The sequence below is a fragment of the Anguilla rostrata genome, chromosome 13, assembly GCF_018555375.3.
Source record: "Anguilla rostrata isolate EN2019 chromosome 13, ASM1855537v3, whole genome shotgun sequence".
NCBI lineage: Eukaryota > Metazoa > Chordata > Actinopteri > Anguilliformes > Anguillidae > Anguilla > Anguilla rostrata.
Window position 1 is genome coordinate 17,179,566 of NC_057945.1, and position 26,211 is coordinate 17,205,776.

The 26,211-nt window shown below is 40.8% G+C and overlaps 1 protein-coding gene across 7 annotated transcripts; it reads right to left on the reverse strand.

The window, feature by feature from the left end:
* Positions 1–30: 30 nt before the first annotated feature.
* On the reverse strand, positions 31–26,106 carry znf362a (zinc finger protein 362a). Of its 7 annotated transcripts, XM_064306202.1 has the most exons (9): positions 25,711–25,781; positions 17,139–17,202; positions 16,922–16,950; positions 15,494–15,734; positions 5,511–5,841; positions 4,061–4,285; positions 3,896–3,974; positions 3,330–3,488; positions 31–2,823 (listed from the first exon to the last, which is right to left on the reverse strand). In XM_064306202.1, exons 3-9 carry the CDS (start codon positions 16,946–16,948, stop codon positions 2,707–2,709), a joined length of 1,179 nt encoding a protein of 392 aa, XP_064162272.1. In that variant the 5' UTR covers positions 16,949–16,950; positions 17,139–17,202; positions 25,711–25,781; the 3' UTR covers positions 31–2,706. The 7 variants fall into 7 exon arrangements, with proteins under 7 accessions (XP_064162272.1, XP_064162266.1, XP_064162270.1 ...); XM_064306196.1 differs by lacking the exons at positions 16,922–16,950; positions 25,711–25,781 and adding an exon at positions 25,810–26,106; XM_064306200.1 differs by lacking the exons at positions 16,922–16,950; positions 25,711–25,781 and adding an exon at positions 25,851–26,096.
* Positions 26,107–26,211: the final 105 nt, after the last annotated feature.

Here is a 26,211-nt window from a genome sequence, read left to right on the forward strand (position 1 = left end):
GAACCCGTATTAAATAAAACGTATAACTGGTTACATTTATTACAGAGTCTGCATTTATTAAACAACAAAAAGATACAAAGTTTTACTTTTTTTTTTTTTTTTACACATATGCCAATGTACTTTAAGTCTTGGCTGTGGATATCATAGCCAAAGCAAACGTCATATGGTACCACAATGCAGGACAAAGGAAAAGTATTTTAATAATAACTAGATCTATATAATAATTTTATATAGAAAATGGGTTAACAGTTAAGTACTTTATAATTTATATACAGTATATTTCATGCTAAGAAATAAAAACACAGAAGGCTACAAGACAGAGAACAACACTAATGTGGGAGAAACTCAGATGTGACAAACATACAATGATATCATAGTTAAGGCTTAAATGTGTATAAAAACAAAAAGTTGATCATTACCATTTAAACATAAGGATAAAGGATTATAAGACACAAGGAGGTCTTTTTTTGTATACACAAACATATCTATACAGATTTTTATGGGACACCCAAAACAAGAGTTTTCTCATTTTCAATTTAAAATATAAAAGGGCATTAGGTGTATTATAACATTTACATAGATAGAAAGAGAGAGAGCGAAAAAGCAGAGAGGCAGGATCTGTTGTTCTTCGCATAGAGTGTTCCAGAGGTGTGAACCTTGGGAAATAGGCTAGAGTCAAGAAGTGTGTGTGTGTGTATGTATGTATGTATGTTTCTGTCTATGTAACTGCATCTGTCTTTATGTCTACACCTGTGTGAGAAACACAAATGTCTGTATGTCCGTGTGTTTTAGAATGCATTTGTCGTGCCTTTGCGAGGAATATATTACGTGTGTCTGTGTTCCAGTTACAGACACTCCATCCTTTAAGCCTATCCCCTCTCATTCACTAAGGTTTCTAAGGCCACTAAGTGCTCCATACAGATTAGGGCTGGGACAGCTGTAAGCTGAATTTAAGATTCCAACAATTTTTATATATTATATATATGTACATATATAAATGTATATTAAAATATACTGTTTTTCATAAATGTCAAGTATTATAAAAGCCTCAAAACATGACATTAGAGATTGTGTTAAGACTGAACGATTTGCCATTCCTCTTTCTCCTGTCCCAGGAAATCTATGTTTCTGCCTCAAGTTTAGGATTTCCCGTTTTCAGCCTGCAAATGGATGGTAGGCCTGTAAGAAGCCTCAGTGAATGAGTGAAAGGTCTTTAGTACACGAGGTTCTGAATTATTAACCATTTACTGAGCAGATACGAGCTTCTGGCCTACACATTAGCATTGTCCAGCATTTCAACACACAATTATTATTTCTGTAAAAAACACTGTTGCAATCATCCGGATTAGCCAGTGTGAATTGCTACCAAACATATTCAAATGTCTGAAATTGTGGTTAAAGAGGAGATGGAGGGTGTAATGTATGTAGTGCACTGTAACAGAGGGACACTGTTATTCACAGCTGCAAAATAGACACCGAACAACTACCAAAACAACATTTAAAGTTGTTATTGTAACTAGACATAACGTACATACAGCTTCATCTCATTACATGCTGTAGGTAAACTGACTAATGTGAACACCCAATCAAATTGCGCCACTTCAGATTGTTGCTTTCTTGGTTCATGACCAACTTGATTTATTTAATGTATTGGAGGCCACGTGCATTTCCAAAGTATGACGTGGACTGTGCAAGTCGCTTTGGTTGTACTGTGCTAGATGTTTTCAGTCCCAATGTCTGCTTACAGTGTTGGTGAATAGTGAGAGACTGCAGCTAGATTTAGTATGTGAGAAATGGGACTGGCCAAAGGTAGGTAGACAGTCGTAAAGATAAATGGAGACTGACCAAAGCCAACAGACAAACAGAGACAGGACGACTAAAACGGACAGGCAGGGAGAAACAGATGGACAGCTCACTGGCCTGTGGTCCTGCCTTACTTGCTTTGGCTGGATGACCTTCAGTTGCGCTGTGGTTTAACAGCAGCATGACTCCTTTCCTGTCTGTGATTGGTGAAGAGAAGCATCCCTACACTGATTCTAATGGTGTGGAACAAATGTGAGGAAGTGAGTTCAGATGACCAAATTTTTTACCTTAATGGCCATTGGTCGGCGGAACAACAGATAAATACCAGAACAGATTCCTGAAGAGGAGAAAGCTGACTAATGTGAATTTGGACTGGCCCAAACTCGGAGTTCAGGGCACCCAGCTTAGTGCCACACAAAACAACTTAAAAAGTGAGGAGGAGGAAGAAAAAAAGCAGGAGAGGTCATTTAATGCTTTGTAATACTTATGGTCAGAACTTAAACAGTAGCTGCCGGAAGCAACGCCTTTTTTTGTCTAAACAGACTTAAAATCCTTTTTTGGCCAAAACTTTTAGGCCTGAAAGTGCAGTAAAATAGTCTTTGGATGTCCCAAACAGTCCCCCATCAGACCTATGGCAACGCCGGGGAAACCAAGAGAAAATACTTTTTAAAAGTGTTTTTCTTCTTTTTCTTTTGTTAAAATACAAATACAGTCTGGCACATTTTTGGATCCCGTACAAGGGGAAAACACACAACAAAAAAAAAAAGATAATAATACCAGACACACACGTGACAAGTTGTTTGAGCCTTAAATGGAAGAGGAGAAGGGGTGACCTCACAGGCAGAGCCTCCTGAGGTGGCAGGGGAGGGGGCCAGGGCGGAGCCGAGCCCAGCAGCGGCGCACTCAGATGAGGGAGATGCGGATGGGCACGCTGGGCGAGTCCGTTCTCTGGGGCGAATGGTGGCTCACCAGGTGCTCCACCACCGTGTGTTTGGACATATGCTTCATCAGGTACGTCTCCTGCGAGAGAGTGACAGAGAATGAGTGTCAGCAACACTGCACGATCACTGTAGTTCAGGCTTTAAAATAACCGACAGCTTTCCATGGTTGTGCCAATTTGAAGTTTTAAGCGTTTTGTTCCATGGTTTTAGGCCAAACCGTTTTTTTATTTTGGATTTCGTTTGCAAGCCTTCTTACACTTCTTACAGACACTCTATACCACAGTGACATGCATTCATTTCAGTTAGGTCAGGTGAACACTGCTACGGATACATTGGCTGCATCACATTTGAAAATGAAACATAAGATATAAGAAAGCAGTACTGCAATGAGTGTACTGGCACGCCTAAGTGTCACTTTGGATAAAAGTGTCTGCTAAATAAATAAACTGTAAGTGCCAAAACACACCGGGAATATTATCGCAAGCATTATAAATGACTAATGGATCAAATTTTGTAAGGGATATACTGTGCCCCTCTTTTTAACCTGCACAGGCACGGCACTGTTACTGTGATGCTATGACTCACAGAGGTGTAGGCCCGCCCACATATGCTGCAGCAGTAGGCCTTGGCGTTTTTGATGGCGTGCGCAGACAGGTGGATCTGCAGGGAAGCGGAGTCCGAGTACGCGCGGTAGCAGTTGGGACACTTGTAAGGCTTGTCTTTGTTATGCTGCCTTTGGTGGGACTGAGGACAAATGGGAGAATAAGTTTATTTACTTCCACAATACTAGGCACAGACAACAGTCTAACCATACTACTGTTCTCTTCCTGCTCATTATCATTATTATTGTTATTATTATTATATCGTGGGTGGTAAAAATTATACCAGTACAACACAGATATTAAGGTGTAACCCTATTTTGAATGCAGTAGGCCCCAACCTCACCTAAATGGCCAAGCTTGTTGTATAGCCCACTACCTTCAAGTAACTGAATTTTTGCAGGAAAAGTAATTCTCCTTTTACATTGTAAGACATAGCTCCTGGTTGCAATGAAACTCGATTGACTTTGATTTCAGGATTACTGTTAATCTTATCTACTGCAAACAGAATTAACGCTAAAGTAACCACCGCCCACCCACCCTCCCTCTTACCTGCAGGTTGGAAAGCTGAGTAAAGGCCTTTTCACACCCTGGCGCAATACACTTGTAGGGCCGGTCACCTGTGTGAATTCTGTAAGACACACGCACACACGCACATCAATTGACTTGTCCAAGTGTAATAGAGTAAAAAAGGACTAGAGTGGAGGTGAGGGAGACCTGGTGTGCTGCTGAAGGTGGGAGAGCTGGCGGAAGGACTTCTCGCAGTAGGAGCAGTGGTAGGGCTTGACGCCCAGGTGTATGCGCAGGTGCTGGGCCAGATAAGAGGCGTTGGCAAAGGACTTAGAGCAGTGGGGGCATTTGTGCGGCTTGGCTTCTGTGTGGGACTTGGAATGAATCTGCATGTCCGACTTGGAGAAGAAGGTCAGCGGACAGACTTTACACCTGTGTGAAAAACACACACTTTTTACACTTCCACTGTAAACACACACACACACACACACACACACACACACACTCCCTTACAGTTTATGTTTAACATCCAAGTGATGAATACACACAGACAAACTTTGCAGCTACACAACAGACTTTGTCTGCGTCCCAAACACATACACTGATGTGCACTGTCGTTCTAAATTAATACTGTAGGATGCAGTCTCTAAATGTTCATATTGGTGCAATGTGATGACAAATACAAGCAAGCCCTTCCACAAGATAAGTGACAAACCCCTCATTTGCTTTAAAAGAAAAGAAAAGATTGTACCAACTTGTTTGCTACATTGCAATAGTTACATGTTATTTCAAGAGTCATAAAAATCTTGCTATCACGTTGATCTGCATTAGAACAACAAAATAAATAAATCAAAAACCTCACCCTCTAAAACAAATATCTTTGATCACAACCACAATGCATGAGACAAATGTAGTAATGGGAGACACACCGATGATAGGAAATATCTGGTCTGGCTATTATATTACCCCACGGTCACTTGGCAGACACTCTTATCCAAAGTGACGTACAGAAGGGGAGAACATCAGTGTGCATCTCAGAAATATAAAAGTGTGATTTTACCAAGAAAGCGCAGGAGGCCCATTTATAATCAATCAATAATTAACATGTGCCAAAAGGAAACGCCATTGTATAGCTAGCTTCTCTTTACACAGCATGCCAGTACTATGCCAACAAGAGATTCAGAGAGGTCTGTCTGGTGTGTGTTACAGTTTATGTAAATACGGAAATCCATCCTTTAACCCAAACACACTTTGCATCAAACCTGAAAAAAATGGTGCTGATTCTGAAGAATTAGAATCCAAAGAATAGCAGTAAATTGTATATGGTATATCATATTCACTATCTAGCAGTAAATTGTGTATGGTATATCATATTCACTATCCAGTAGTGAACCATGTACAGTAAACCATATACACTACCAGCAGTGAACAGTGTACAATGAACCATATGCACTACCAGCAGTGAACCGTGTACAATGAACCATATACACTGCCAGTAGTGAACAGTGTACAATAAACCATATGCACTACCAGCAGTGAACAGTGCACAATGAACCATATGCACTACCAGTAGAGAACCGTGTAAGGTAAACCATATTCACTATCCAGTAGTAAACCGTGTACAGTATATCATATGCACTACCACGGGAGCTCCAACCTGTATGTTTTCCCCTCTTTAACAGGAATTCCAATGCAGGACTGGTCTGTCCCCGAGGCCAGGATGGGGTAGGGTACCACAAGCAGGGGGCCAGACGGGTTCTCCGCTTTGATCTTCTTGCGGCCACGCTCCATTTTAGGAGGCGGTCCCAGCAGCCCTGCTAGACCCCCGCTGCTCTTGATTGGCTCCATTCCCAGGCCGCTGGCCAACCCCGAGATGATGTTGGGGGAATGAGCTCCGCCCAGCCTGCTTTGGCTGCTAGAGGTGGGCGTGGTTGGGGTGATGGCCTCTGAGGTGTTGTGGCTGCCGGTTCGAGATGCCAGTGCCAGGCCTGCAGGACAAAGGCAAGGAGGCCATTAGAATGTAAACCTTCATGTAAACCACAGGTCTACATGAGCATGCTCCTGACACTACATAACATTCATTTACCAGACACGCTTAGTGCGAATTAACTACGCTAACCAAGAACAAAAGTACAAATTCTAAATCCTTACAGTCTTCATCCATAACAAGCTTTAAGAAGAGATCCATAAAAATATAACCTAAGACCATAAAAATACCATATCCTGAATTAGTACCAAAGGTAGGAGTGCTAGGGGAAGGGCAGAGGAGTTCTGATGCAGTCTAGGAGCTCCTGAATAGAATTCCACACAGGCAATACTGTGGTGGTACATATTGTGGTGTATGAATGGATGATAATGGACATTTTATGAATAGATAATAAAGGGTTTGTATTTTTTTAAATAATTGAATATGTTTTTGTCGGTAGAGCTTAGTGCTCTTTTAAACCAGCAGAATGTTGAATAAACAAGCCTAGCCCTGGCACAAAAACTGAAATATGGGATGAACACAATTTTGGAATGTGAACGTGAGGCGGGAACATGCCTTTTCAATCTGCTGCGCTTGAATTGGGCCCACATTCTCACTAACTCAGCACAAAATACAGTTTTTCACACGAGTAACTCATTAAAATAGGGGGAGGAGAAATGCAATAAATAAATAACAAAATAGAAGCTAGAAGTACAAATCAATTTATCTCTTTCAGTGAAAATACACAATATTGTGTACCATACCACTCGCAAACCACACATCAAGACCAACTAAGTACCAAGTCAGGCACTAATGGATCCACATCCATTCGACAAATGCAAAAACAAACAACAAAAACCCCCAAAACGCCAAACCTAATTTCAATGTTGTGATCACGCCCAGGCTGTTATGGACATCATAGAAGACTGTCATAGTAATCCGCAAATCTGGAGAGTATTCAATAAAGCCCACACCCCAGCACGAGTTTAGGCAATCGCAGACAACAGAACACCCTTTTGTCATATTCATCCATTAAAAGAATCCATTACCTACCTGTACAGTAGGATAGAATGGGACACAGTCATCTGAGATGACCTTCTTGCATGGACACTACTGAAAACGACGTTACAATGCCTTTTAAAAGTCTGCAAATATACTTTTTTAATTATGAAAGGCCATATGTATGCAGAATATGTTAGTACTGTAATATAACACTCAAAGAGCAGCTGAAAGGATTTTGCTGTCCTTTATTCATTTACGTTTATATTTGGCCAATTAGGAGATGATTGTGATCAGAATGACTGACAAACAGATTTTTAAAAAATGTATTTATTTATTTTACACACAAACCAGTTATAGACCTGCATTGAAGACAACAACAATGACAATGACAGGGGCCCATCTGTGATTTTTAACCAGAAACCTCTGAGTAACAATTCCCTAATTTACAATTTTCTGTCCTGCAATATTTAATAATTTCAGAATACACAGCATAATTTATCATTCCCAATGTATTGTCATTTAATTGTTTTAGTATTATATTAGCATGAATCTGACAGTTAGCAATTTCACTGCAAATGATCTATTTCTTGTGTTCGCACAAACCATCTTTAAAAAAAGATCTGGCGTTGAAATACTGCACAATGGTGAGCGAACAGAGGAAGATAACTTACTGTGACTTACAAACCTAAGCCTATCCCCTTAGGTGTGTAGATGTAAAGGGAATACATCTACACATGTGAAGCATTACTACAGAATGTTCTCGGCTGTAGGATAACGAGGAAGCTGATTCACAGGCATATAAGAAGGTTGCTATGGCGATGAGTCACCATTCCAGGAACCACCCTTAGCTATAAATCAGGTTCAGCCGGATGTCTTTCAAACATTGGGCCACGCTCACATGTGATAATTAACTCAATCATAACTGGACTTGAACTATAACTATACTACAACTACAACTTGAACCTGTGCACGTTTTGCCTCTGTACAGTATGTTATGTGGAGTAAAGTTCCAAAGCCAGAAAATCTTATGGTTGCTTCCTTCTAGATAGTAGTCTTCTTCATTGTCTGATGTGTAAAAATAAGCGTATACCTTCACAAGTCCTGCACATCATCAGACACATTTGCCATATGTTTTTAAAAAAAAATCTACCACAGGAAATACAAATGCAACAGAATATCCTTTCTCATAATGGTGCATAGTGATTTTTTTTTTAGACATACATTCGGCCTATTATCTACCAACTATCTTTGCAGCCACTGCAGTACTTTAAAAATCAACTACCTGAATAATGAATTAGGAGCAGAGATGATCAACCTATGGCATATGAGGTAAATGACAAGCTAACGCAATAAGAAAAACCTGCACACTTACAAGTAAACGGACAATGTTTTGACTCAAAGGGAGTCCTGACAAAGAAACATTGGCTTTTTGACTTTTTGAGTAGATAAAACAGGGCGGATTCACATCACTTGCCTCCAAACTTAAAAATACAAGAGGTACTCCTCCTCAGTGTTTCTCCTCGGTAGTTGATAGAAGAGACCACAGTCTTATTACGCACTTATGCATAATAAAATGAGGTGAATTTTTTCATATGTTGTTACTTACAGTGCCCTCCATAATGTTTTGGTAATCAAACGGTAATCGATTCATATGTGGTTAAAGAGCAGATTCTCAGCTTTCATTAGTACTTTGTTCCATGTCCTTTGCATTTGCAATGACTGGTTGAAGTCTGCGACCCATAGACATCACCACGTTTTGAGTATCTTCTCTGGTGATGCTCTGCCAGGCCTGTATGGCAGCCATCTTCAGCTTCCGCTTGTTCCGGAGGTTGCTAGTACCCTTAAATTCTCTTTTGAGCATAAGACAAATAATCTCACAAAAAAAATGTTCTTTATCATAAAAGGCAGTGTATTTCATGTGCCTCTGCACCTCTGGCAGCTGCTCTACTTCTTGCACTTGCTGTCTCTCTCGAGACTACATTTTCCCCCTCCTGGGACTTACTGCACTTTGGTCCCTGATATTTACACTTGTGTTTGCAAATCATTCTGGATAAGACTCTGTCTACAAAACGCGAGTGAAGTTAAAGACTGTGGGACCATGTCCATTGCAGCCTTTGCCTCAAGTTCCCATGGTTCATTGGAGAGACTTTGTCCATGATGTGAATGAGATGATGGTGAATCGCTTGATGGGAACTGTACTGCAGTTCCAGAATGGAAGATGACATGACAGAATTGGAAAAAAAAATTGATTTAAAGCTTATGTAAAATTTTGATTTGATTTTGTAATTTAAACCTACAAAAGGCATAAGGTGCCCTCCATAATGTTTGGGACAAAGACATTTTTTTTTTCTTGATTTGTGTCTGTTCTCCACAATTTTAGATTGCTCTCTCTCTTGGGGCCTTATATTATTTATATAAATATATTGAATATTGATCAAACATTGTTATATAGAGAAATATTTGAGACATGAATGTATTAAAATTACAGCAAAACCAAATTGTTTGCTGTTCTGTATTTCTATTCATTTGCTTTTGTAATGTAATACAAAAGCAAATGAATGAGCTACGCCTCTGCAGCCACCTGTACATCCCTCCTCCCTCACCCCATTTCAGTTCTTAGGTAGACAGAATTTGATACTGTGGTGTGAAAAAATATTTTCCCTCTTCCTCATTTCCTCTATTATTGCACATTTGTCACACTGAATGGCTTCTTTTGACAAAATGTAATATTACATTTAATTTATTGTAAAATTAAATTATTATTTCATTTATTTAATTAAAAAAGTTATCAACCATGTGAAAAAGTAATTGCCCCCTTAAACCTAACTGGTTGCACCACCTTTAGCAGCAGTAACTACAACCAAATGCTTATTATAATTTTATATCAGTCATTGACATCGCTGTGGATTAATTTTAGCACCCAATTTTCTTTGCAGAAATTCTTTAAGACAAATTGGTAGGCTTTTGAGCAAGAACTGCTCTTTTCAGCTCCTGCCACAGCATCTCTAATGGGTTCAAAACAGGACTTTGACTAGCCCACTTGCTTTTGAGTTTTGGATCATTGTCTTGTGGCATAACCCAATTATGCTTCAGCTTCAGCTTACAGACAGGTGACTGGACATTCTCCTTAAGAATTTCATGGTACAGTGCAGAATTCATGGTTCCTTCAATACTGGCAAGTCGTCCAGGTCCCAAGGCAGCAAAGCATCCACACACCATCACACTACCACCACCATGTTTAAACTGCTGGTATGATGTTACGACTGTGAAATTGTGTATTTTCTTTACGCCAGACATAATGGGACCCATGCCCTCCAAAAAGTTCCACTTCAAATTATCTTTCATCTTTTGACTCAACTTTTTTTCATTAAATGAATGAAATAATTTTAAATGTTTTTTGTGCTCATTCAGTTTCCCTTTGTCTAATTACATTTTATCTAAAGATTTGAAACCATTCAGCGTGACAAATATCCAATTGTAAGGTTCAATTTTGACTGTCCGTGGATTTTGATCTTTGCCTGCATTCCATAGGAGTCGTAAAGATCAGAAGGCTGTAAACACAGCTGAAAAGACAACTGCCCCGCAATCTGGAGATTGCCATGAGACAGTCTCGTGACCTTTTTACCACACCAACGCTTGTGGTCTGCAGGAATGTGGATAAACAGATGACCAGGACAGTGTCTGTTTTCACATCATTAAAGCACCCACAGGCACCGTTGGGTCAGACAGGAACCTGGTTGACCATTACCCACATTTTGGATTGATAAAAGCATTATATGTAAGTGCATGTAAATACCTGGGAATTATATGATAAATGTGGTGGACTGTGAATAATTTCATCTGAAATTCAGGGGATGTGTGTATGTTATACAGACAGGCACACTGAGCTGTTATAAGATGGTATAGGGAGGTTTATCCCAAGTATGCATTACTTACATAAGTGTTTGGATTATAGAAAGACCACCAACTTGGGCCTCCATAGAAAAGTATCTAGGAGAATGACAGATAAAAGCATATTTTCTCTCCTCTCAGACTCTGAAGTTTCCCAGCTTCTGCTCACCCACCGCCCTACCACCTGCGCCCTCGACCCTATCCCCTCATCTCTCCTCCAGGCAATCACACCAGACATCCTCCCTTTTGTCACCTCCCTCGTGAACTCCTCCCTATCTTCTGGATGTTTCCCCTCATCCTTCAAGAGGGCCCACATCACCCCACTGCTGAAGAAACCCACACTAGGTCCTTCAGTCATTCAGAACTACCGCCCGGTATCTCTCCTCCCTTTCCTATCCAAAACACTTGAACGTGCTGCATCTAACCAACTCTCTGCTTTCTTCTCTCAGAACAACCTGCTTGACCCCCACCAGTCTGGCTTCAGGCCTGGCCACTCGACCGAGACTGCACTCCTCTCGGTCAGTGAGTCACTCCATGCCGCACGAGCAGCCTCCCTCTCCTCTGTCCTGATTCTTCTAGACCTCTCTGCTGCATTTGACACTGTGGAGCACTCTATCCTCCTGTCCTCCCTGGCAGCAACAGGGATCTGCGGCACAGTCCTTGATTGGATTGAGTCTTACCTCTCTGACCGTTCCTTCCAGGTTGCCTGGGCGGGTAAGGTATCACCACCCCGTCCCCTCGCCACCGGAGTTCCCCAGGGCTCAGTCCTCGGTCCCCTTCTCTTCTCCTTATACACCAGATCCCTTGGCCCTGTAATATCTGCCCATGGCTTGTCCTATCACTCCTATGCCGACGACACGCAACTCTTTCTCTCCTTCTCCCCATCGGACACACAGGTCCCTGCCCGCATCTCCGCTTGCCTGAGGGACATCCAGAGCTGGATGGACAATCACCACCTGAAGCTCAACCCGGGAAAGACAGAGCTAATCTTTATTCCTGCTCTATCCTCTCCCCTCCTCGACTTTTCCATTTCCCTAGGGGACACCTTAGTGACATCATCACCCTGTGCCAAGAACCTCGGAGTGGTGATGGACAACAAGCTGCCCCTCTCCATGAACATCGCAGCAGTAAGCCGGGCATGCAGATTTTTCCTGTATAACATCCGGAGAATCCGCCCCTTTCTCACCACCTACTCAACCCAGCTCCTGGTCCAAGCAATGGTTCTATCCCGCTTGGACTACTGCAACTCTCTTCTGGCTGGACTACCGGCATCTGCCACCAGACCCCTGCAACTCATTCAAAATGCTGCAGCTCGTCTGGTCTTCAACCTCCCCAGACACTCCCACGTCACTCCCCTGCTCACTACCCTCCACTGGCTGCCTGTTATAGCTCGCATCAAATTTAAAACATTGGTCCTAGCATACCAGGCAGTCAAGGGATCAGCCCCAGCATACCTCCACAAGATATTCAAACCCTACATGCCAGCCGGATCCCTCCGTTCTGCTACCTCAGGACGCCTGGCACCTCCCCCTCTTCGCACCTGCACTTCCAGAACACGTCTCTTGTCTGTTCTGGCCCCACGATGGTGGAATGACCTCCCCGTGGAGGTCAGAACAGCTGAGACACTGACCCATTTCAAACGACGACTGAAGACTCACCTCTTCAGGCTGCACCTCTCCCCATCCCTCCCTACCCCCCTGTAAATGACTGTAAGCTTAGGGTTGTAACTAGGCAGCTGTTTCGTAGGTGACTTAGGTGCATTAATTGTCTTAACTACTGCTTGTATTTTTTCCATAGACTGCGTTGTTGCCGTTCTCGTTGTGTTAGTGTTAATCAGTTTAACCTTCAGGGTCCAAGTTGAACTACTCGGTGTTCCCTGCACTTGGACCGGTACTTCTCTCTAGGGTTTTCGTCATACTTGTTCCTGGTTATGGTTATACACTTTGTTGTACGTCGCTCTGGATAAGAGCGTCTGCCAAATGCCTGTAATGTAATGTAATGTAATGTAATAAGGTAATGTTCCATTGTACAAAGTATCTTATCAATGTCACTAGATTTTTAATGGTTCCCTTGAGTCTACAGGGGAGGGGGAGTATGCTTCCTGGAGGAGAGTAGTGGGGGGGGGGGGGTTCTCATGGTCGTACGGAGGGTGTTCCTGTCCAGACTTTATTTTGCTTAACAGTTCTCCTGGTACCATAGTCTTCTCGTACAGGCATTTTTATAATTTTGGGCAGGCACCAATAATCTCTTTGTGTTAGTTTACTAGTGTTAGACATACTATTGTATATCTTTTCTCTTATAGAATAGCGGTCTTTATTTGTCTTGCTTGGTAAATACAATGTTTACCTTTCACTGCGTATTCTTGGTTATGATCAACTGTCATATTGCACCATTATAAATGGTTTTCCCTTTTCAGAGCATCTAAGGTATGTGGTTTGCATATACTTTGACCCGGGTGTGCATCTCTGGGAGGACCAGTCAGTGTATTGGCCTTGTACGTGGTTCAGGGGTAACATCGTAATCGGGTTACCTCCTGGGCATATTGACAGTTTTATGGAGTCAGATAAACTTGGTTTCCTCCTAGTAACCAAATCCAAATAAACTTGTTTTCCTCCCTGTGACCATGCCTAAATCCTTACAGTTTGGTGATCTCGACTTGATGCCCCTGGCAGGGCGTGTCTGGTCTACTTAATCTCTTGGTCCCAGTCACTAATTCTAAATCCTTACAGTTTGGTGACCCCGACAAGATACCCCTGACAGGGGGTGTCTGGTGTTTTCTACTTCCTGGCTTCTTGATCCTTGGTGTGGTGAGTGACACAATTCTCTTACATATTAGCATATGCTAGGGAGAGTCTGTGTTGTTTCACCACATATAGACACTGTTTAGGGGATAGACATATCCCGGATAGGCCTGGGACCGCAGAAACCAGGCGCATTCCTGATTACTGCCCTTCGGGGTATTAAGTGAACAATGGAACGCAAGAAAAGAGAGGAAACATGTGGAAAAGAGAGGTTGTGGTGCACACTCTCAAAATTAAATCGAAGAGATCTGGAGATAGAAGCAAGTGAGAATGAAATCATTAATTACTGGTTTTCGGTTGGCACAAACCAAAAGAAGGCAAAACAAGGCAAGATAATAAAGACACTAGGCTATTTACTTCAGTAGTCGAGGTTCCAAAATTGATTTACACTTTGGGAGAAGAAGTCTTCCTAATGAATAAAGCTTTTAAATTAAATAAATTAAATAAACAAATACTAAAGAGAAAAATAAATTTCTTCTTTAAGTTTACCTCATGTTTATCCCTTGGCAATAAAAACTAAAGTGTGATCATTTTCTGGCAAGGGCTGGCACACTGGTCTGTTTTTTTTCTGCCTGCATTCTCCCACTGCATTCTTCTCACTGTCCCCCCCGCTTCTCTGTCAGTTTAGATGAATTACTTCCTCAAAGATAGACATGAAAGCACATGATATCTTTCTTCTGAAAACAATCCCGCATGGAGGTTCCTGTTTTCCTAGAATCACAAGCAAATGCTGCAACAGGTCCATGAGGTGCATCCAATCAAGTAGAACTAAGATTGCAATGGAGCCATTCTTTTGGTCTGTTTAAGACACTAAGATACTGGAAATACTAAAAGGGACCATAAACACACTCACAACTTGTTTAGAAAACATTAGCCATAAAATGGACCCCCTGGTGTAGCGCCAGAGCAAATTTTACAACCCAAATTTGCTACATTACAGGAACCACCCATCTAATTCAGAATAACACCATAGAGTTGCCACTCACAATAATGGTAGTCACTAGAATTGCACACTAAACCTAAACCCAACACTACTATATCAATACACATCCAAAACCACATAACCCGCGCACATACAGGACACAATGTGAACCTAAGCCAATGTGTGTTTCTTTGAGCAAAATATGGTTTCTGTATATTTTGGGGTTTACAGAAAGGACATGGCATTAGGTTACAGAAACAATATGAGATAGGTTACATTCGGTACCCGGACAAACATTTTTTTCAGGTTAAAGTCGCTTCTTCACGGGGCAAGAACATTATTTTCAAGCTTCCCGGATGAATCGCACCTTTACCTGCCAGGATAGAAAGTCTTAATGTCAATGCACAGTTAGATGAATGCCTGGTAGGGGTAGTACATATTCTTGATCTCCGGGATACAAGTCTTGCTACCCAACTATTTCAACGCACCCGCTTGTGTGTTGAAACCCGCAGCAACTTCAATGCATGAATACGCAAACCTGTATTTGCACAAACATCCACATTACAGGTTTATGGAGTCAGATAAACTTGGTTTCCTCCAGCAGTAGGCCATAATTGGCAGTGGGTCTAACAAAAGTTTTGAATTCAATTTGACTCAAGTCTCTTTCCTGTTGTATGCAACAGAATTATCTTTTTTATATGAGTAAGTTTCACATAAATTGGGAAAAACAAATTAAATGGCGCACGTGTGTGGGCAAATCTAGGCTCAATTCCCAATTTATATCCATAAAACATTTGCATTACGCAAGATTTTGTTGCCATTCTTGTTATTATGATTACAAGTATATTATCACTATTATAGGCTTATCAACAAGTTTATAAGCCGGTCTACAGCCAGTATTTCCATTTGAAATCTGTATAGCAATAATCAATGGGATATCTTCCCAATTGAAAGGACATTGATGCCAAGACTATTTGTTTTGTAAGTTGCTGTAGATAAGGGTGTATGTGAACACACTGCCTGTGAGCAGGTCACAGCTGGAGTGGGGGGGGTGTTACCTGACACTGTGCTGGAGGCCGGTCGGGCGTGCAGGGCGATGTCTGGCTGGGACGGGCTGTGAGACTGGTGCCCCTGTACCTGCTGTACTTTGGGACCGAGCATCCCGTGCTGGCTCCCTTCTGAGGGGGACACCAGCAAGGGCTGCTGGGATGGGAGGGAGGTGGGTGGCAGGTGCGGAGGACGAATCTTCTCTGCCATCAGCTGCTCCTTAATCTTGTTGATGAGAACCAAGTTGTCAAGCTGTGGAAGTGGACGAAGCACAGACAAAACATGGCTGAAACAACAGATATGGCATAGAGAAGGACAACAAACTGTGAATACAGCACAGAGAAACACAGCTGGAAATGTGGATACAGAACAGAGAAACACATCTGAAAATGTGGATACAGCACAGAGAAACAGCTGAAAATGTGGATACAGCACAGAGAAACAGCTGAAAATGTGGATACAGCACAGAGAAACACAGCTAAAACAGTGGATACAGAACAGAGAAACAGCTGAAAATGTGGATACAGCACAGAGAAACAGCTGAAAATGTGGATACAGCACAGAGAGACAGCTGAAAATGTGGATACAGAGCAGAGAAACACAGCTGAAACAGTGGATACAGAACAGAGAAACACAGCTAAAACAGTGGATACAGAGCAGAGAAACAGCTGAAAATGTGGATACAGCACAGAGAAACAGCTGAAAATGTGGATACAGCACAGAGAAACACAGCTAAAACAGTGGATACAGAACAGAGAAACACAGCTAAAACAGTGAGCATGGCACCGGAGGAGCTGAAAACATTTTGAAAACATTGCCACTGATTTTTCATATTTCAGTTTTTCCATCTGAGAAATATGATTCCCTGTTTGGAAAAAAAGATTTAATTCATAACTTTGACAAATCTAATGTGAAAATCTTCTTAATTGATGGGTCTGAAAAAACATTCAATTTAATATTTCACAATTTCCCAGTTGAGGAACAATTGTCTCCATGATGCATCCTCTCCTTAATAATGGCCATATTGGTAAAATTCATTGTGAAAATCTTTCTCTATATTCAAGCAGATGTTGCCCTCCAGTGGACGTTTAGGAGACTTACACTTTAATTTCAATAAACTGCTTTTTGTGGTACATTTGTGGCTGTTTAAGTTTAAATGAGCAGGAAGCTTGTTTACTTGATGCGAGAGCAGTGAGGTGACATACAAATTTTTAGAAGGATACAAAGGATACCAGTACCAGTAATCACGCAAAATCCAAGTTACATCATAACTATTTTTTACAAGGTGGATTACATAAAGAAGCACACAGAGTTATTTGAACAACAAAAAGCCATCTGAAAATGTTTTAGTTCCACAGATTAAAAATCCCTCTAATCCCCATTTAGAGCAAGTATGGACAAATCATCTCTGATCCGAGATGGCTGTATGGCTGCAGTACCTCTTCCCACCAGCACAGGCAATGCATCTCTAATGAAGGAAGAAATCACATCCTAAAAAACAGGAAGTACTTAGACAGCCATGGCATTCTGTAAATTCCATGACAAAATTAAATGCATTATTGTAATCACATTCACCACTAGTGGTGTCCAAAAAAAAAACAGGCTTAAAGCAGGATTCATTTTTCATGAGTTGACAAGAGCAAGATAAAGTCTTACCTGGCCAGGCATAGCAGGAGGTGGGGGCCAGAAATAAGGGTTATTAAATCGAGGCTCAGCCATTCTGAGAGGGAACAAACAAAATGGAAAAGCTCAGATAACTTCCAACAGAATTAACAACACAATAACACTCAATACATAAAAATAATCTAAATGTGTAAAAAAATACATTTCGTGAAGTATACGAGAATAAACAGGTGTGTTCTTTAAAAAAACTTGAAAACTGGTAAAGTCAAATATTTTGCAATTACAGCTTTCAGACAGAACTTAGGCAATATGTTCAGTTCCCTCATTGTTCAGAATAATATGAATGAGCCTTGTAATCATTACAAAACATTTTTTTTTTAATCTATGCACCGCTTGCTCTGCTATAATTGGCAAAACATACAAGTTGTCTTTCATGAAGTCCAAAGAGGAACAAAGGTAGTGATAATGATAATAATTACAAAATATCAATTTCTATAACATTCTATAATAACAGTTGTGATTGACAGGTTCAAGCGCTTTGCCATTTTGAACATACATCTACCCCAGTGCCTACGCAACACATGTACAAATAATAATAATAATAATAATAATAATAATGTTATTATAAAAAATGTAAACGTATATAAGAGTTTGATTTCCTGATAAGTATCCAAGTAGACGGCTCCCTCCTTCCTGAAGTCTACTTGTGATACACTTCACTGACCTAATAAACTTATGAAGTGAAGGATTTAACCTTTTCTTCCTCACTTCAGTGCAAGAGCAAATTTATTTCTCTGAAGTTTTACTAAGCAAAGCAGGGCATCAACAAGTTTGATCTGGATCAGCATCCAGATATCACTGGAAATTATCCAAACAGCCAGTAAGTAACATGCCACAGACAGGCTACAGGACCATTTTGCTTGCACTCTGGGGCCACAGTATATCACAGTGTGTCTTTATCTTTCCAAACGGAGAAAGACATGAGGCACATGCAAGGCAATCGAAAACAAACAACCACGTTCAGGGGTACTGAACTGTCCCCCGGCCCCACCCACCCACCACTTCCCCCAGGTCCTCTAACAGTCAGTCTCCGCTGCCTGCTAAACTATCTTATCTTAATGAGATGCTTCAGCCACAAACGGTCCTGAAAAAGGCTGACACCACTGAATAATGAGTCTCACCACAGCCTCACACTTTGTTATAAACTGCATTTTTCGTTCTTTTTGAGAAAATCTTCAATACGAAAGCAACTTCACTGCCATTTCCTCCAGCCCTCAGAGAAAGAAAGCTAGAGAGATAAAAAGAGATGAAAGAGGGTGAAGAAAGACAGACAGAGACAGAGAGAATAAAGAGAGAGACAGAGAGAGAGAGAGAGAGAGAGAGACATCCAGACTCGTTCCCCAGGCCTGTGTGTCTCTGAGGCCCGTTTCACACAAGCAGTAAGCACTCAGATTGGGGGGGGTGCTCTTAAGTTCCTGTGCGCTCTCCATTCAGTCACATTTCAAAAGAACAACCTTTGAGTCCAAACGTCTCGGCTGAGATGGAGACGCCCACGCAGCACGCTCCATTTCTCTTCTCCGTGAGGCAGACGACGTTGCGCCCAATCTTTCACAGAACACAGACGGCCTCAGACGGGGCACAGTTCCCCCCATCAGCAACTTGGACGCCTTTTGCAAACGCAGTGGTTTTCTTCCCCCCCTCGACACAGGACAACATTCCAAAAACACATCCGATCCGCCACCGGAGCACACAGCTTCCCCTCCACAGTGTGCAGGCCACCGCGATCCCCTCGGGGATGCACTACGAAAGCACGAGCGGCCAAATTCATTTCTGGATTTCAACTTTTCTTCTTTAATTGTATAATTGTATAAATCGTGAATGTGATCTAATAGTTTAGTTCCATTTCTTGATGGGCTTACAAAGACGGCTAACGACTGTTCTTGCAGCACTGTACAATACATCTTACTGTGGTATAATCCACAAGAGAACCAAAATGGCGCATGGCACATTAGCCAACAGAGCCAGTGTAATTGGCGGAAATGAAAACCGAGAGACAACACCACAACAGGAATGGAGTTGCCCACCCCTGACCCACACAGAAGCTCATACAAAGGACACATTGAAAATCAAGGAGTGAGATCCCCCCTTTTTCATATTTACTGCTGTGTTGCCTTCAGCACTTCCTCCTCATTCCACCTCAAGGCAACCCTACGTCTCATCATCCCTGCTGTTGAACCTCAACCAGTCTCCCCCTCAAGCTTTTCAGCAGTGCAATTTCCATAGGTGGAAAGTCCAGGGGTCGGAAAGTAAAGTCCTGCCAAGTGTTTCTTCCACCTATTAACTCAGCCAGCTGATTTCACAAATCTGTTCGAACTGCTGACTGAAGAATTGTGCTTATTAGCAAATCCAGTTGATTGGAACAAAATACTGTGGAGGACTTTTACTTTCTGAACCTGAATCTGGACAATTTCCTACATTCATGGTGCCACAATGATCTGTCAGGAAAATCAGGATTGCTATCCCTATATTTAAGGTCATTGATAGTATCCAGCAATATAGCTTTGGAAAAACATATAAATGATGGGTGATGGATCATTTTGGAGCCAATTTTAATCCTTACAAAGCTATCATGTTGAATTCCCAATGCCTTGAATGGGTTTTAGTGCCAGCTGAGCACCTAGGCAAAAACACCAAACATAAAAGCAGAACTACTCACTGTAAAAATGGCACATTCTTATGAAGCCGCCATTTGCGTCAATTTAAAAAAATAACCTCTTTCTAAAAAAATAATTTTCCTCATACATAAAGTGAGAACTGATCTGACTGATTGAATGACTGTAAAAATTGCATGGCATGGCATGAATATCCATTTAAGACCAAATGCATGGTGTTGGGGCATTAGCAGGGTAAACGATGTCTCATCGAGGGTTGCGTCAACCCATGCATTCTGTCTGAGCAAGACACCTAACCCTAACCAATGCTCTGCGAATGAAGGCATCAATGTAAGCTGATAAACGTATTAATGCAGTCCTTTACCTTTACCATCTTGACAATCAAACATCAATTTAACATTAAGCTGTAACTCGAACTCAGTGGATTGGAGGAAACGACAGCATAGATGGTTGATTGCACTGATACGGATCAAGCCTTATATATAAAAGTAGTGCTGGGACAAGGAAGAAGAGCAGACTAAGTTCAAGCATTTCCCTGAAAGGGACCATAACATAGAAATCAACATCTTCTGATCCACCTGATAAGAACATACAGACCTGCTGACTGGGAAAAAGTAAATGAGTGATCAAAAGGAGATTAAGGCAACCAACAGGAAAAAGAAACTGGCATGTCTATAAAAGGGTAATGAGAGTATAGAGCAGATAACAACAAGAGAACATCTGAATTAAAACCACAGACTCAAAAACCTACAAGGGTTGAGGTCCCATAAAGCATGAGAAATCCACACCACTGCAGAGCTCATGACCTTTGACCCAACCACAGAACATACTGCTGCCACTGCTTCTGCACAATGGTTCACACATCAAACCCGACCTGAGGAAAGAGACCCACTCCAATGCAGTGAATTTTATGCCCAAATTCACATGCAATGTCCCACATTCTCCATCAGAAACACAAAACAGCAACATATCAATGATATGCTGACACTGAACACTGACCTTAAAGGGCTTCAAGGAGTGAATGCTACAATGCTGTCCATAAATACTGACAGAATGATGAGCAAAATAATTTGACCAACACGGTTACACAGTGAACAAATGATAAGAGTATAAAGTCAAAAAGTCCATTGAAATGTAAAATGTTAAAATATTGCCCATTAGCCAACTGCACAATGCAGGCTTTTACAGTTTAGCGAAGACCCTGCTAACCACCAGCACTGGAGTGGAGGACACTTTTCAAACTGTCAATTTGGTTGTCAAGGCAATGGTATAGGCATGTTTCACCTTATAATTCCACTAATATGTATTTATTTAATACATATTCTGAATTGATTTGATGCAAACTAATTAATACTGATATTGAACCAGGTTAAGAGATGTGATCAATATTAAATGGCTTATAAAGACCTTGAAACAGTACTGGAAATTGCACCCCTTAAACTTATCTTCACTGGGTGAAGATACACACTGAAAGCCATATCTCTTTTAAACTGCAGCAAGCGACAAAGAAGCACCAGCAAAACTTCACTGTGCACCAGACACTGTCCAGCTTGGGAAACTACACTACTATGGCTATGTCCCTAGCTATACTATGGTTTTTCCATTACAGAGTCATTCACAATGATTTTCCCAGCCACTGGACCTTTGTTATAACCCTTTCATGGATTAACTGATGACCATGATTATACTGGGCAAATTTTATTACTAATACAGTACTTTTAAAAACAGTTAAATGTGGTCACCACTTACTACATACAAAATGTTATGGTCTATCATTCAATTTGGGGACCTTTAGCAAGAGGACGCCACTGTGGCCCTATAAAGATAAAATTTCCATTATGCAACTGATGGGAGGAATAGAGATCTTTGGTCCAAGCTCTCAAGAGAACAAGTTTCCAAGATGAAAAAGTATCATGTTTAAAACTGAATGCTTCAGTGTCATAGAACTGTTTCAAACAAAACATCTAAAGTCAGTGGTAAAAAAATAAAAAAAAGTCACTAAAACAGAGGCGCTGACCAATAGTTCAGCATCAAGAAAAACTATTAACTATTATAAACTGAAAAATTCTTTCCAAAACAAAAAAAGAAAAAAGGGGGGAAAAAAGAAAATAGGAAATGGAACCAATTCTCTTGAGCACCACCGAGGAAATATTTTGTGGTGTTTGGGTTCAGATGCCTGAATGTATTAGATTTGTTTTCTTTGGCATGTTGAGACAGACTGCGCTGTACGCCCGGCTTAGTCAAACAAGACTGCAGGACAGCCAACTGGGCCAAAATGTGCAATGCACCCTGTCACATTAAGAAATTCATAATGAGAGAAACTGATATTGTTAAACAACCAAGTAGTGGAAAATAAAAGCAGACTGAGACCAAAGATAACTAACATAAGCTTTTTGGGAGAGTGGTTCACTCAGATATTGTACCAAAACACAGAACAGAGACTTATAGCTATGCTATATAAATATACCATAAAAAGTAACTTCTACATTGTCAAACCAAAGTGTATGAAAATACCCTTAAATAAAAGCTGATAATGTTCACTTTAAGCACATGTGCATTGGTTACAATTGTAAAACTGTGGAGTACAGAGCCAAATCAAGAGAATCTATATATTTGTCCCAAACATTACGAATATATGCACAGTGAGCTCCATAACATTAGGTTAATGCGCAGACTGTCAGCTTTTAAAAAAAAAAACTTAATAAATTGACCAGAGACACAGCCAAAACATTATTAAGAAACAAAAAGCACTGGTCAGCTCAACAATAGCAAACAGTCTGGTTGACCACAAAAGACCATTGTAGTTAATGACCAAAGAATCCCTTCAATTTTGAAGACAAACTCATTTTCAACTGTTGAATAGGTCAACACTCTCCAGAATGTAGGCACAGATGTGACAAAGACTAAAATACACTAGCCTAACCTTGGTGAGGAGTCACTGCAAGATGCAAAACACCGGTAAGCCTCAAGAACAGAATGGGCAGGTTCGAGTTTGCTAAGTTCAATAAATTAAAAAAACTGTAGAATTCTGGAATTATGGACATTTAAGGACATTACAGATATTAACTGTATCAGAGTAATGGAAAGAGAAAAGTGTGGAGAAACAAAGGAAGTGCTTATCTTTGAAATTGAAAGAAGTGTTATGGTTTGAACAGGTCACGTGTTATGGTATGGCTATGTGATGGTATGGCTGCCACTGGAACCGACTCACTTGTCTTTATTGATAATGGGACTGCTGGTGGCAGCAGCAGGATGAATTCTCAAGTGTACAGAAACACCACATCTGCTCAGATCCAACCAAATGCCTCAAAACAGATTGGACAGCACTTCACCCCCTGCAGCAGGACAATGACCCCAAAACACTGCTAAAGCAACCAAGTTTTTCAGGGCAGAAAAGTGGAATATTTTTGACCGGCTAAATCAATCACTTAACCTGAATTCAGAACAGAACACGCTTTTCCCTTGCTGAAGGCAGGGCCAGCAGAGCATCCCCAGGGAACATACCCAGCGTCTGGTGATGTCTACAGGGGTCACTGAATTCAGGAAGTCATCAAATGTAAAGGAACTAGAACCAAATACAAAATATGATGACTTAATTTCAGAATATGTGAATTTGTCCAATTACGTTTGGCCCCCTAAATTTTGGGGACTATGTATAAAAAGGGCTGTAATTCCTACATGCATCACTGGAAGCTGACAGTTTGGACTTTAACCTCATATTCATTTCAAATACAATGTGCTGGAGTACAGAATCAAAACAGCAAAAAATTGTGTCACTGTGCAAACACTTATGCTTTATGACACGCACACACGCACGCACACACACATGGAGATGCGCGCACACACACACACACACAGCTGCCACAAGTCAGAGTGATACTCCAGCTGGGAGCAAGTGATATTATTTACAGAAAAAATGTCCAGCACTATTGGTTTTATGGACAATAGATGGTCTGATATTCTGTAGATACAATTTTGATAATATTTTTGATAAGGTCAGGGCCTAAACAAAAGTGCTGAATCCATGCACACAAAATTAAAGCTATTTCAGAGCAAAATTATTTCTGTTTCAAAATAAATCGACGTAAAATCTACATCAAAGCATTCACCTGGAACGTACAGCAATTGCTACAAAACATAGATTAATTGTAGTTGTCAGAATAAGCACAATGACAAAATCAAGATAAAAAAAACTATAATTATTAGTACCATATACATTTTTGATAAATATATAAAATGCATTGCATAAACAATGGAACAACGGACATTATCACAAAATAATAAGAAAACACTATTGTGGATGCATTTTTTTTTTGTGTAACTTTTGGCGATTTAATTTGTAGGGCCATGTTTTCGATCCCACGCCCCCGTGAACAAGAGGAACTGACAGTGTCATCAGGTAGGACACGACCAGATACGTGGACACTGCTTCAGTAGTGGTTCAGCCGGCTCTGAGTTTAACAGCGCAGAAAAGACACACTTTGTGACTTGTAATATGGCCAGGTATTATGGCTATCGTGTCTGTAGGCTACTATATGTTACGTAAAAATGTCTGTCAAAGTAATTTATCGTATTGTCGACCTGCAGTATAGACATCGGGTTCAACAAACAGTAGGACGCTCGTGTTTACATATTCCACACAGAGAATAGACATTTTTTGCTCCGCGTCCGAAACAGCTTTCGTACACCAGATGACAATCGACGTGTATACACACCAGATCAGATCAACCTGAGCTGAGATCTCTGCACAACATTCTGCATTATTACATTCAGTAATTACAGCATGCAACACAGGCTTCAATCGTCCAAAGCATTCTGTATCCGTAATGGAAGCATTATCGACCCCTATGGAAAAAAACAGACCCAAATAGCCACCATATAGACAAAGTATGGAACGCGAACAAATCGTTAAATAATAGTTCAAATGTTGAACGTTTTATTGGATACTAGGCAATATACTTGTCCAGGTAGAGGAAGTAATCTATACGCTACACTGTCGAAGAATTTGTTCGCCACATCTGCCAAGTTGCACTTCTTTAACTAGAGCTAAGCACAACGTTTTAGTAGAAGGTTATTTTATAACTGAATAAGCAAAGTACATTTAAGACAACAGTGCGATGCAGTGCTCATTGACATGGCAAACTACACAAAAAGTCGCACACTTCAGAACTAAAAGAAAAGTTACCTAACTTTTGCCTTTTTTCTACGAGGTTCCCTGTGATTGTCTCCAATTAAAACGCTATTTAAAAAAAATAAGCGCGATTAAACATGTTCAAATACAAGCATTCTGGAGAAAAAGATCGTTGGATCCCTCTGGTGCCCCTCTCTCTCGCCTCTCCCACATTCTCAGACAGTTTTATTAAAATTTTCAGACAAAAGGAAAACAAAAATGGCAGCCTGTCTTATTTTTATAAGGACAGGACGCCATATTCTGCAGATCCCAAATTTACAGGCAAAATTCGGCTTTGAAAATGGGATAAATCGGAGTACATGCAATTTTGTCGCTAGTTTATTTGCATTAAGTGCACGAATGATTGTTTACTAAGAATAGCAGGTTTGAATAGCCCGGCTCAAAAAAAAAAAAAAAAAAAAAAACTAGACACTTCCCACAACAATCATGCCTTGCAAAATTGCACTGCATTTGATAATGCGCTGGATTTTTTTTTTGCAACTCAAATGCACCATCAAATGGGCCGAGCGCTGTTTTTTGTAAAAAAAAAAAAGAATCATGCATTATGTCGGCACCATTTTTCATCTTTACATATGCACTCGGAACACAGTCTTCCAAACATGCGGTTGCCTTAGTATTTTTTTTTTATTTGCAACTTTTTGGCGAGTCAAATGCCTGAATCAAATCCTTTTTAAAGGATACAAAGTATTGTCAACGCTTTAATTTTGCCATACAGAAAGGAAATTAAGAAGTGAATACAGACCTTCTACCTCGGTAGCAGAATTGTAATATATATTATAAAAGGTTAAGATGCTCTTTATGCCTGCCTTCAGTCGGAGTTCAGACCTTCCGGGTCGCCTACCGTTCACTTCTGGGTGCTGCAGGCTGGGTAGCGTTCATTACCGTGTGGTGTCCGTAGATCGGCTGAAAAAATGTGAAGGTCCAAGAAAAGCGAGAAGATAGACAATAATCTTCGTTTTCAATTAAAACATGGCATCTTCTCCGAGGAACAGCTCCCTTGTTATCACGACAGTCCTACTATACCGCACACACATCCCGAGCGAAAATTTAAACCAGTAGCTATCCGGTATGACACGTGCTGTTACTGCGATGACGAGAAACAAAAGAGTATACATTTTTGCATTTATGAATTTGTTTCAGGCTAGTAACAGCACACAGTGAAACCGTTATATAGGGTTTTTTTATCTCGTTTTTTCTTTTGAAATGCTAAATAGCAAGACAACCATTTTGTCCTTAAATCTAG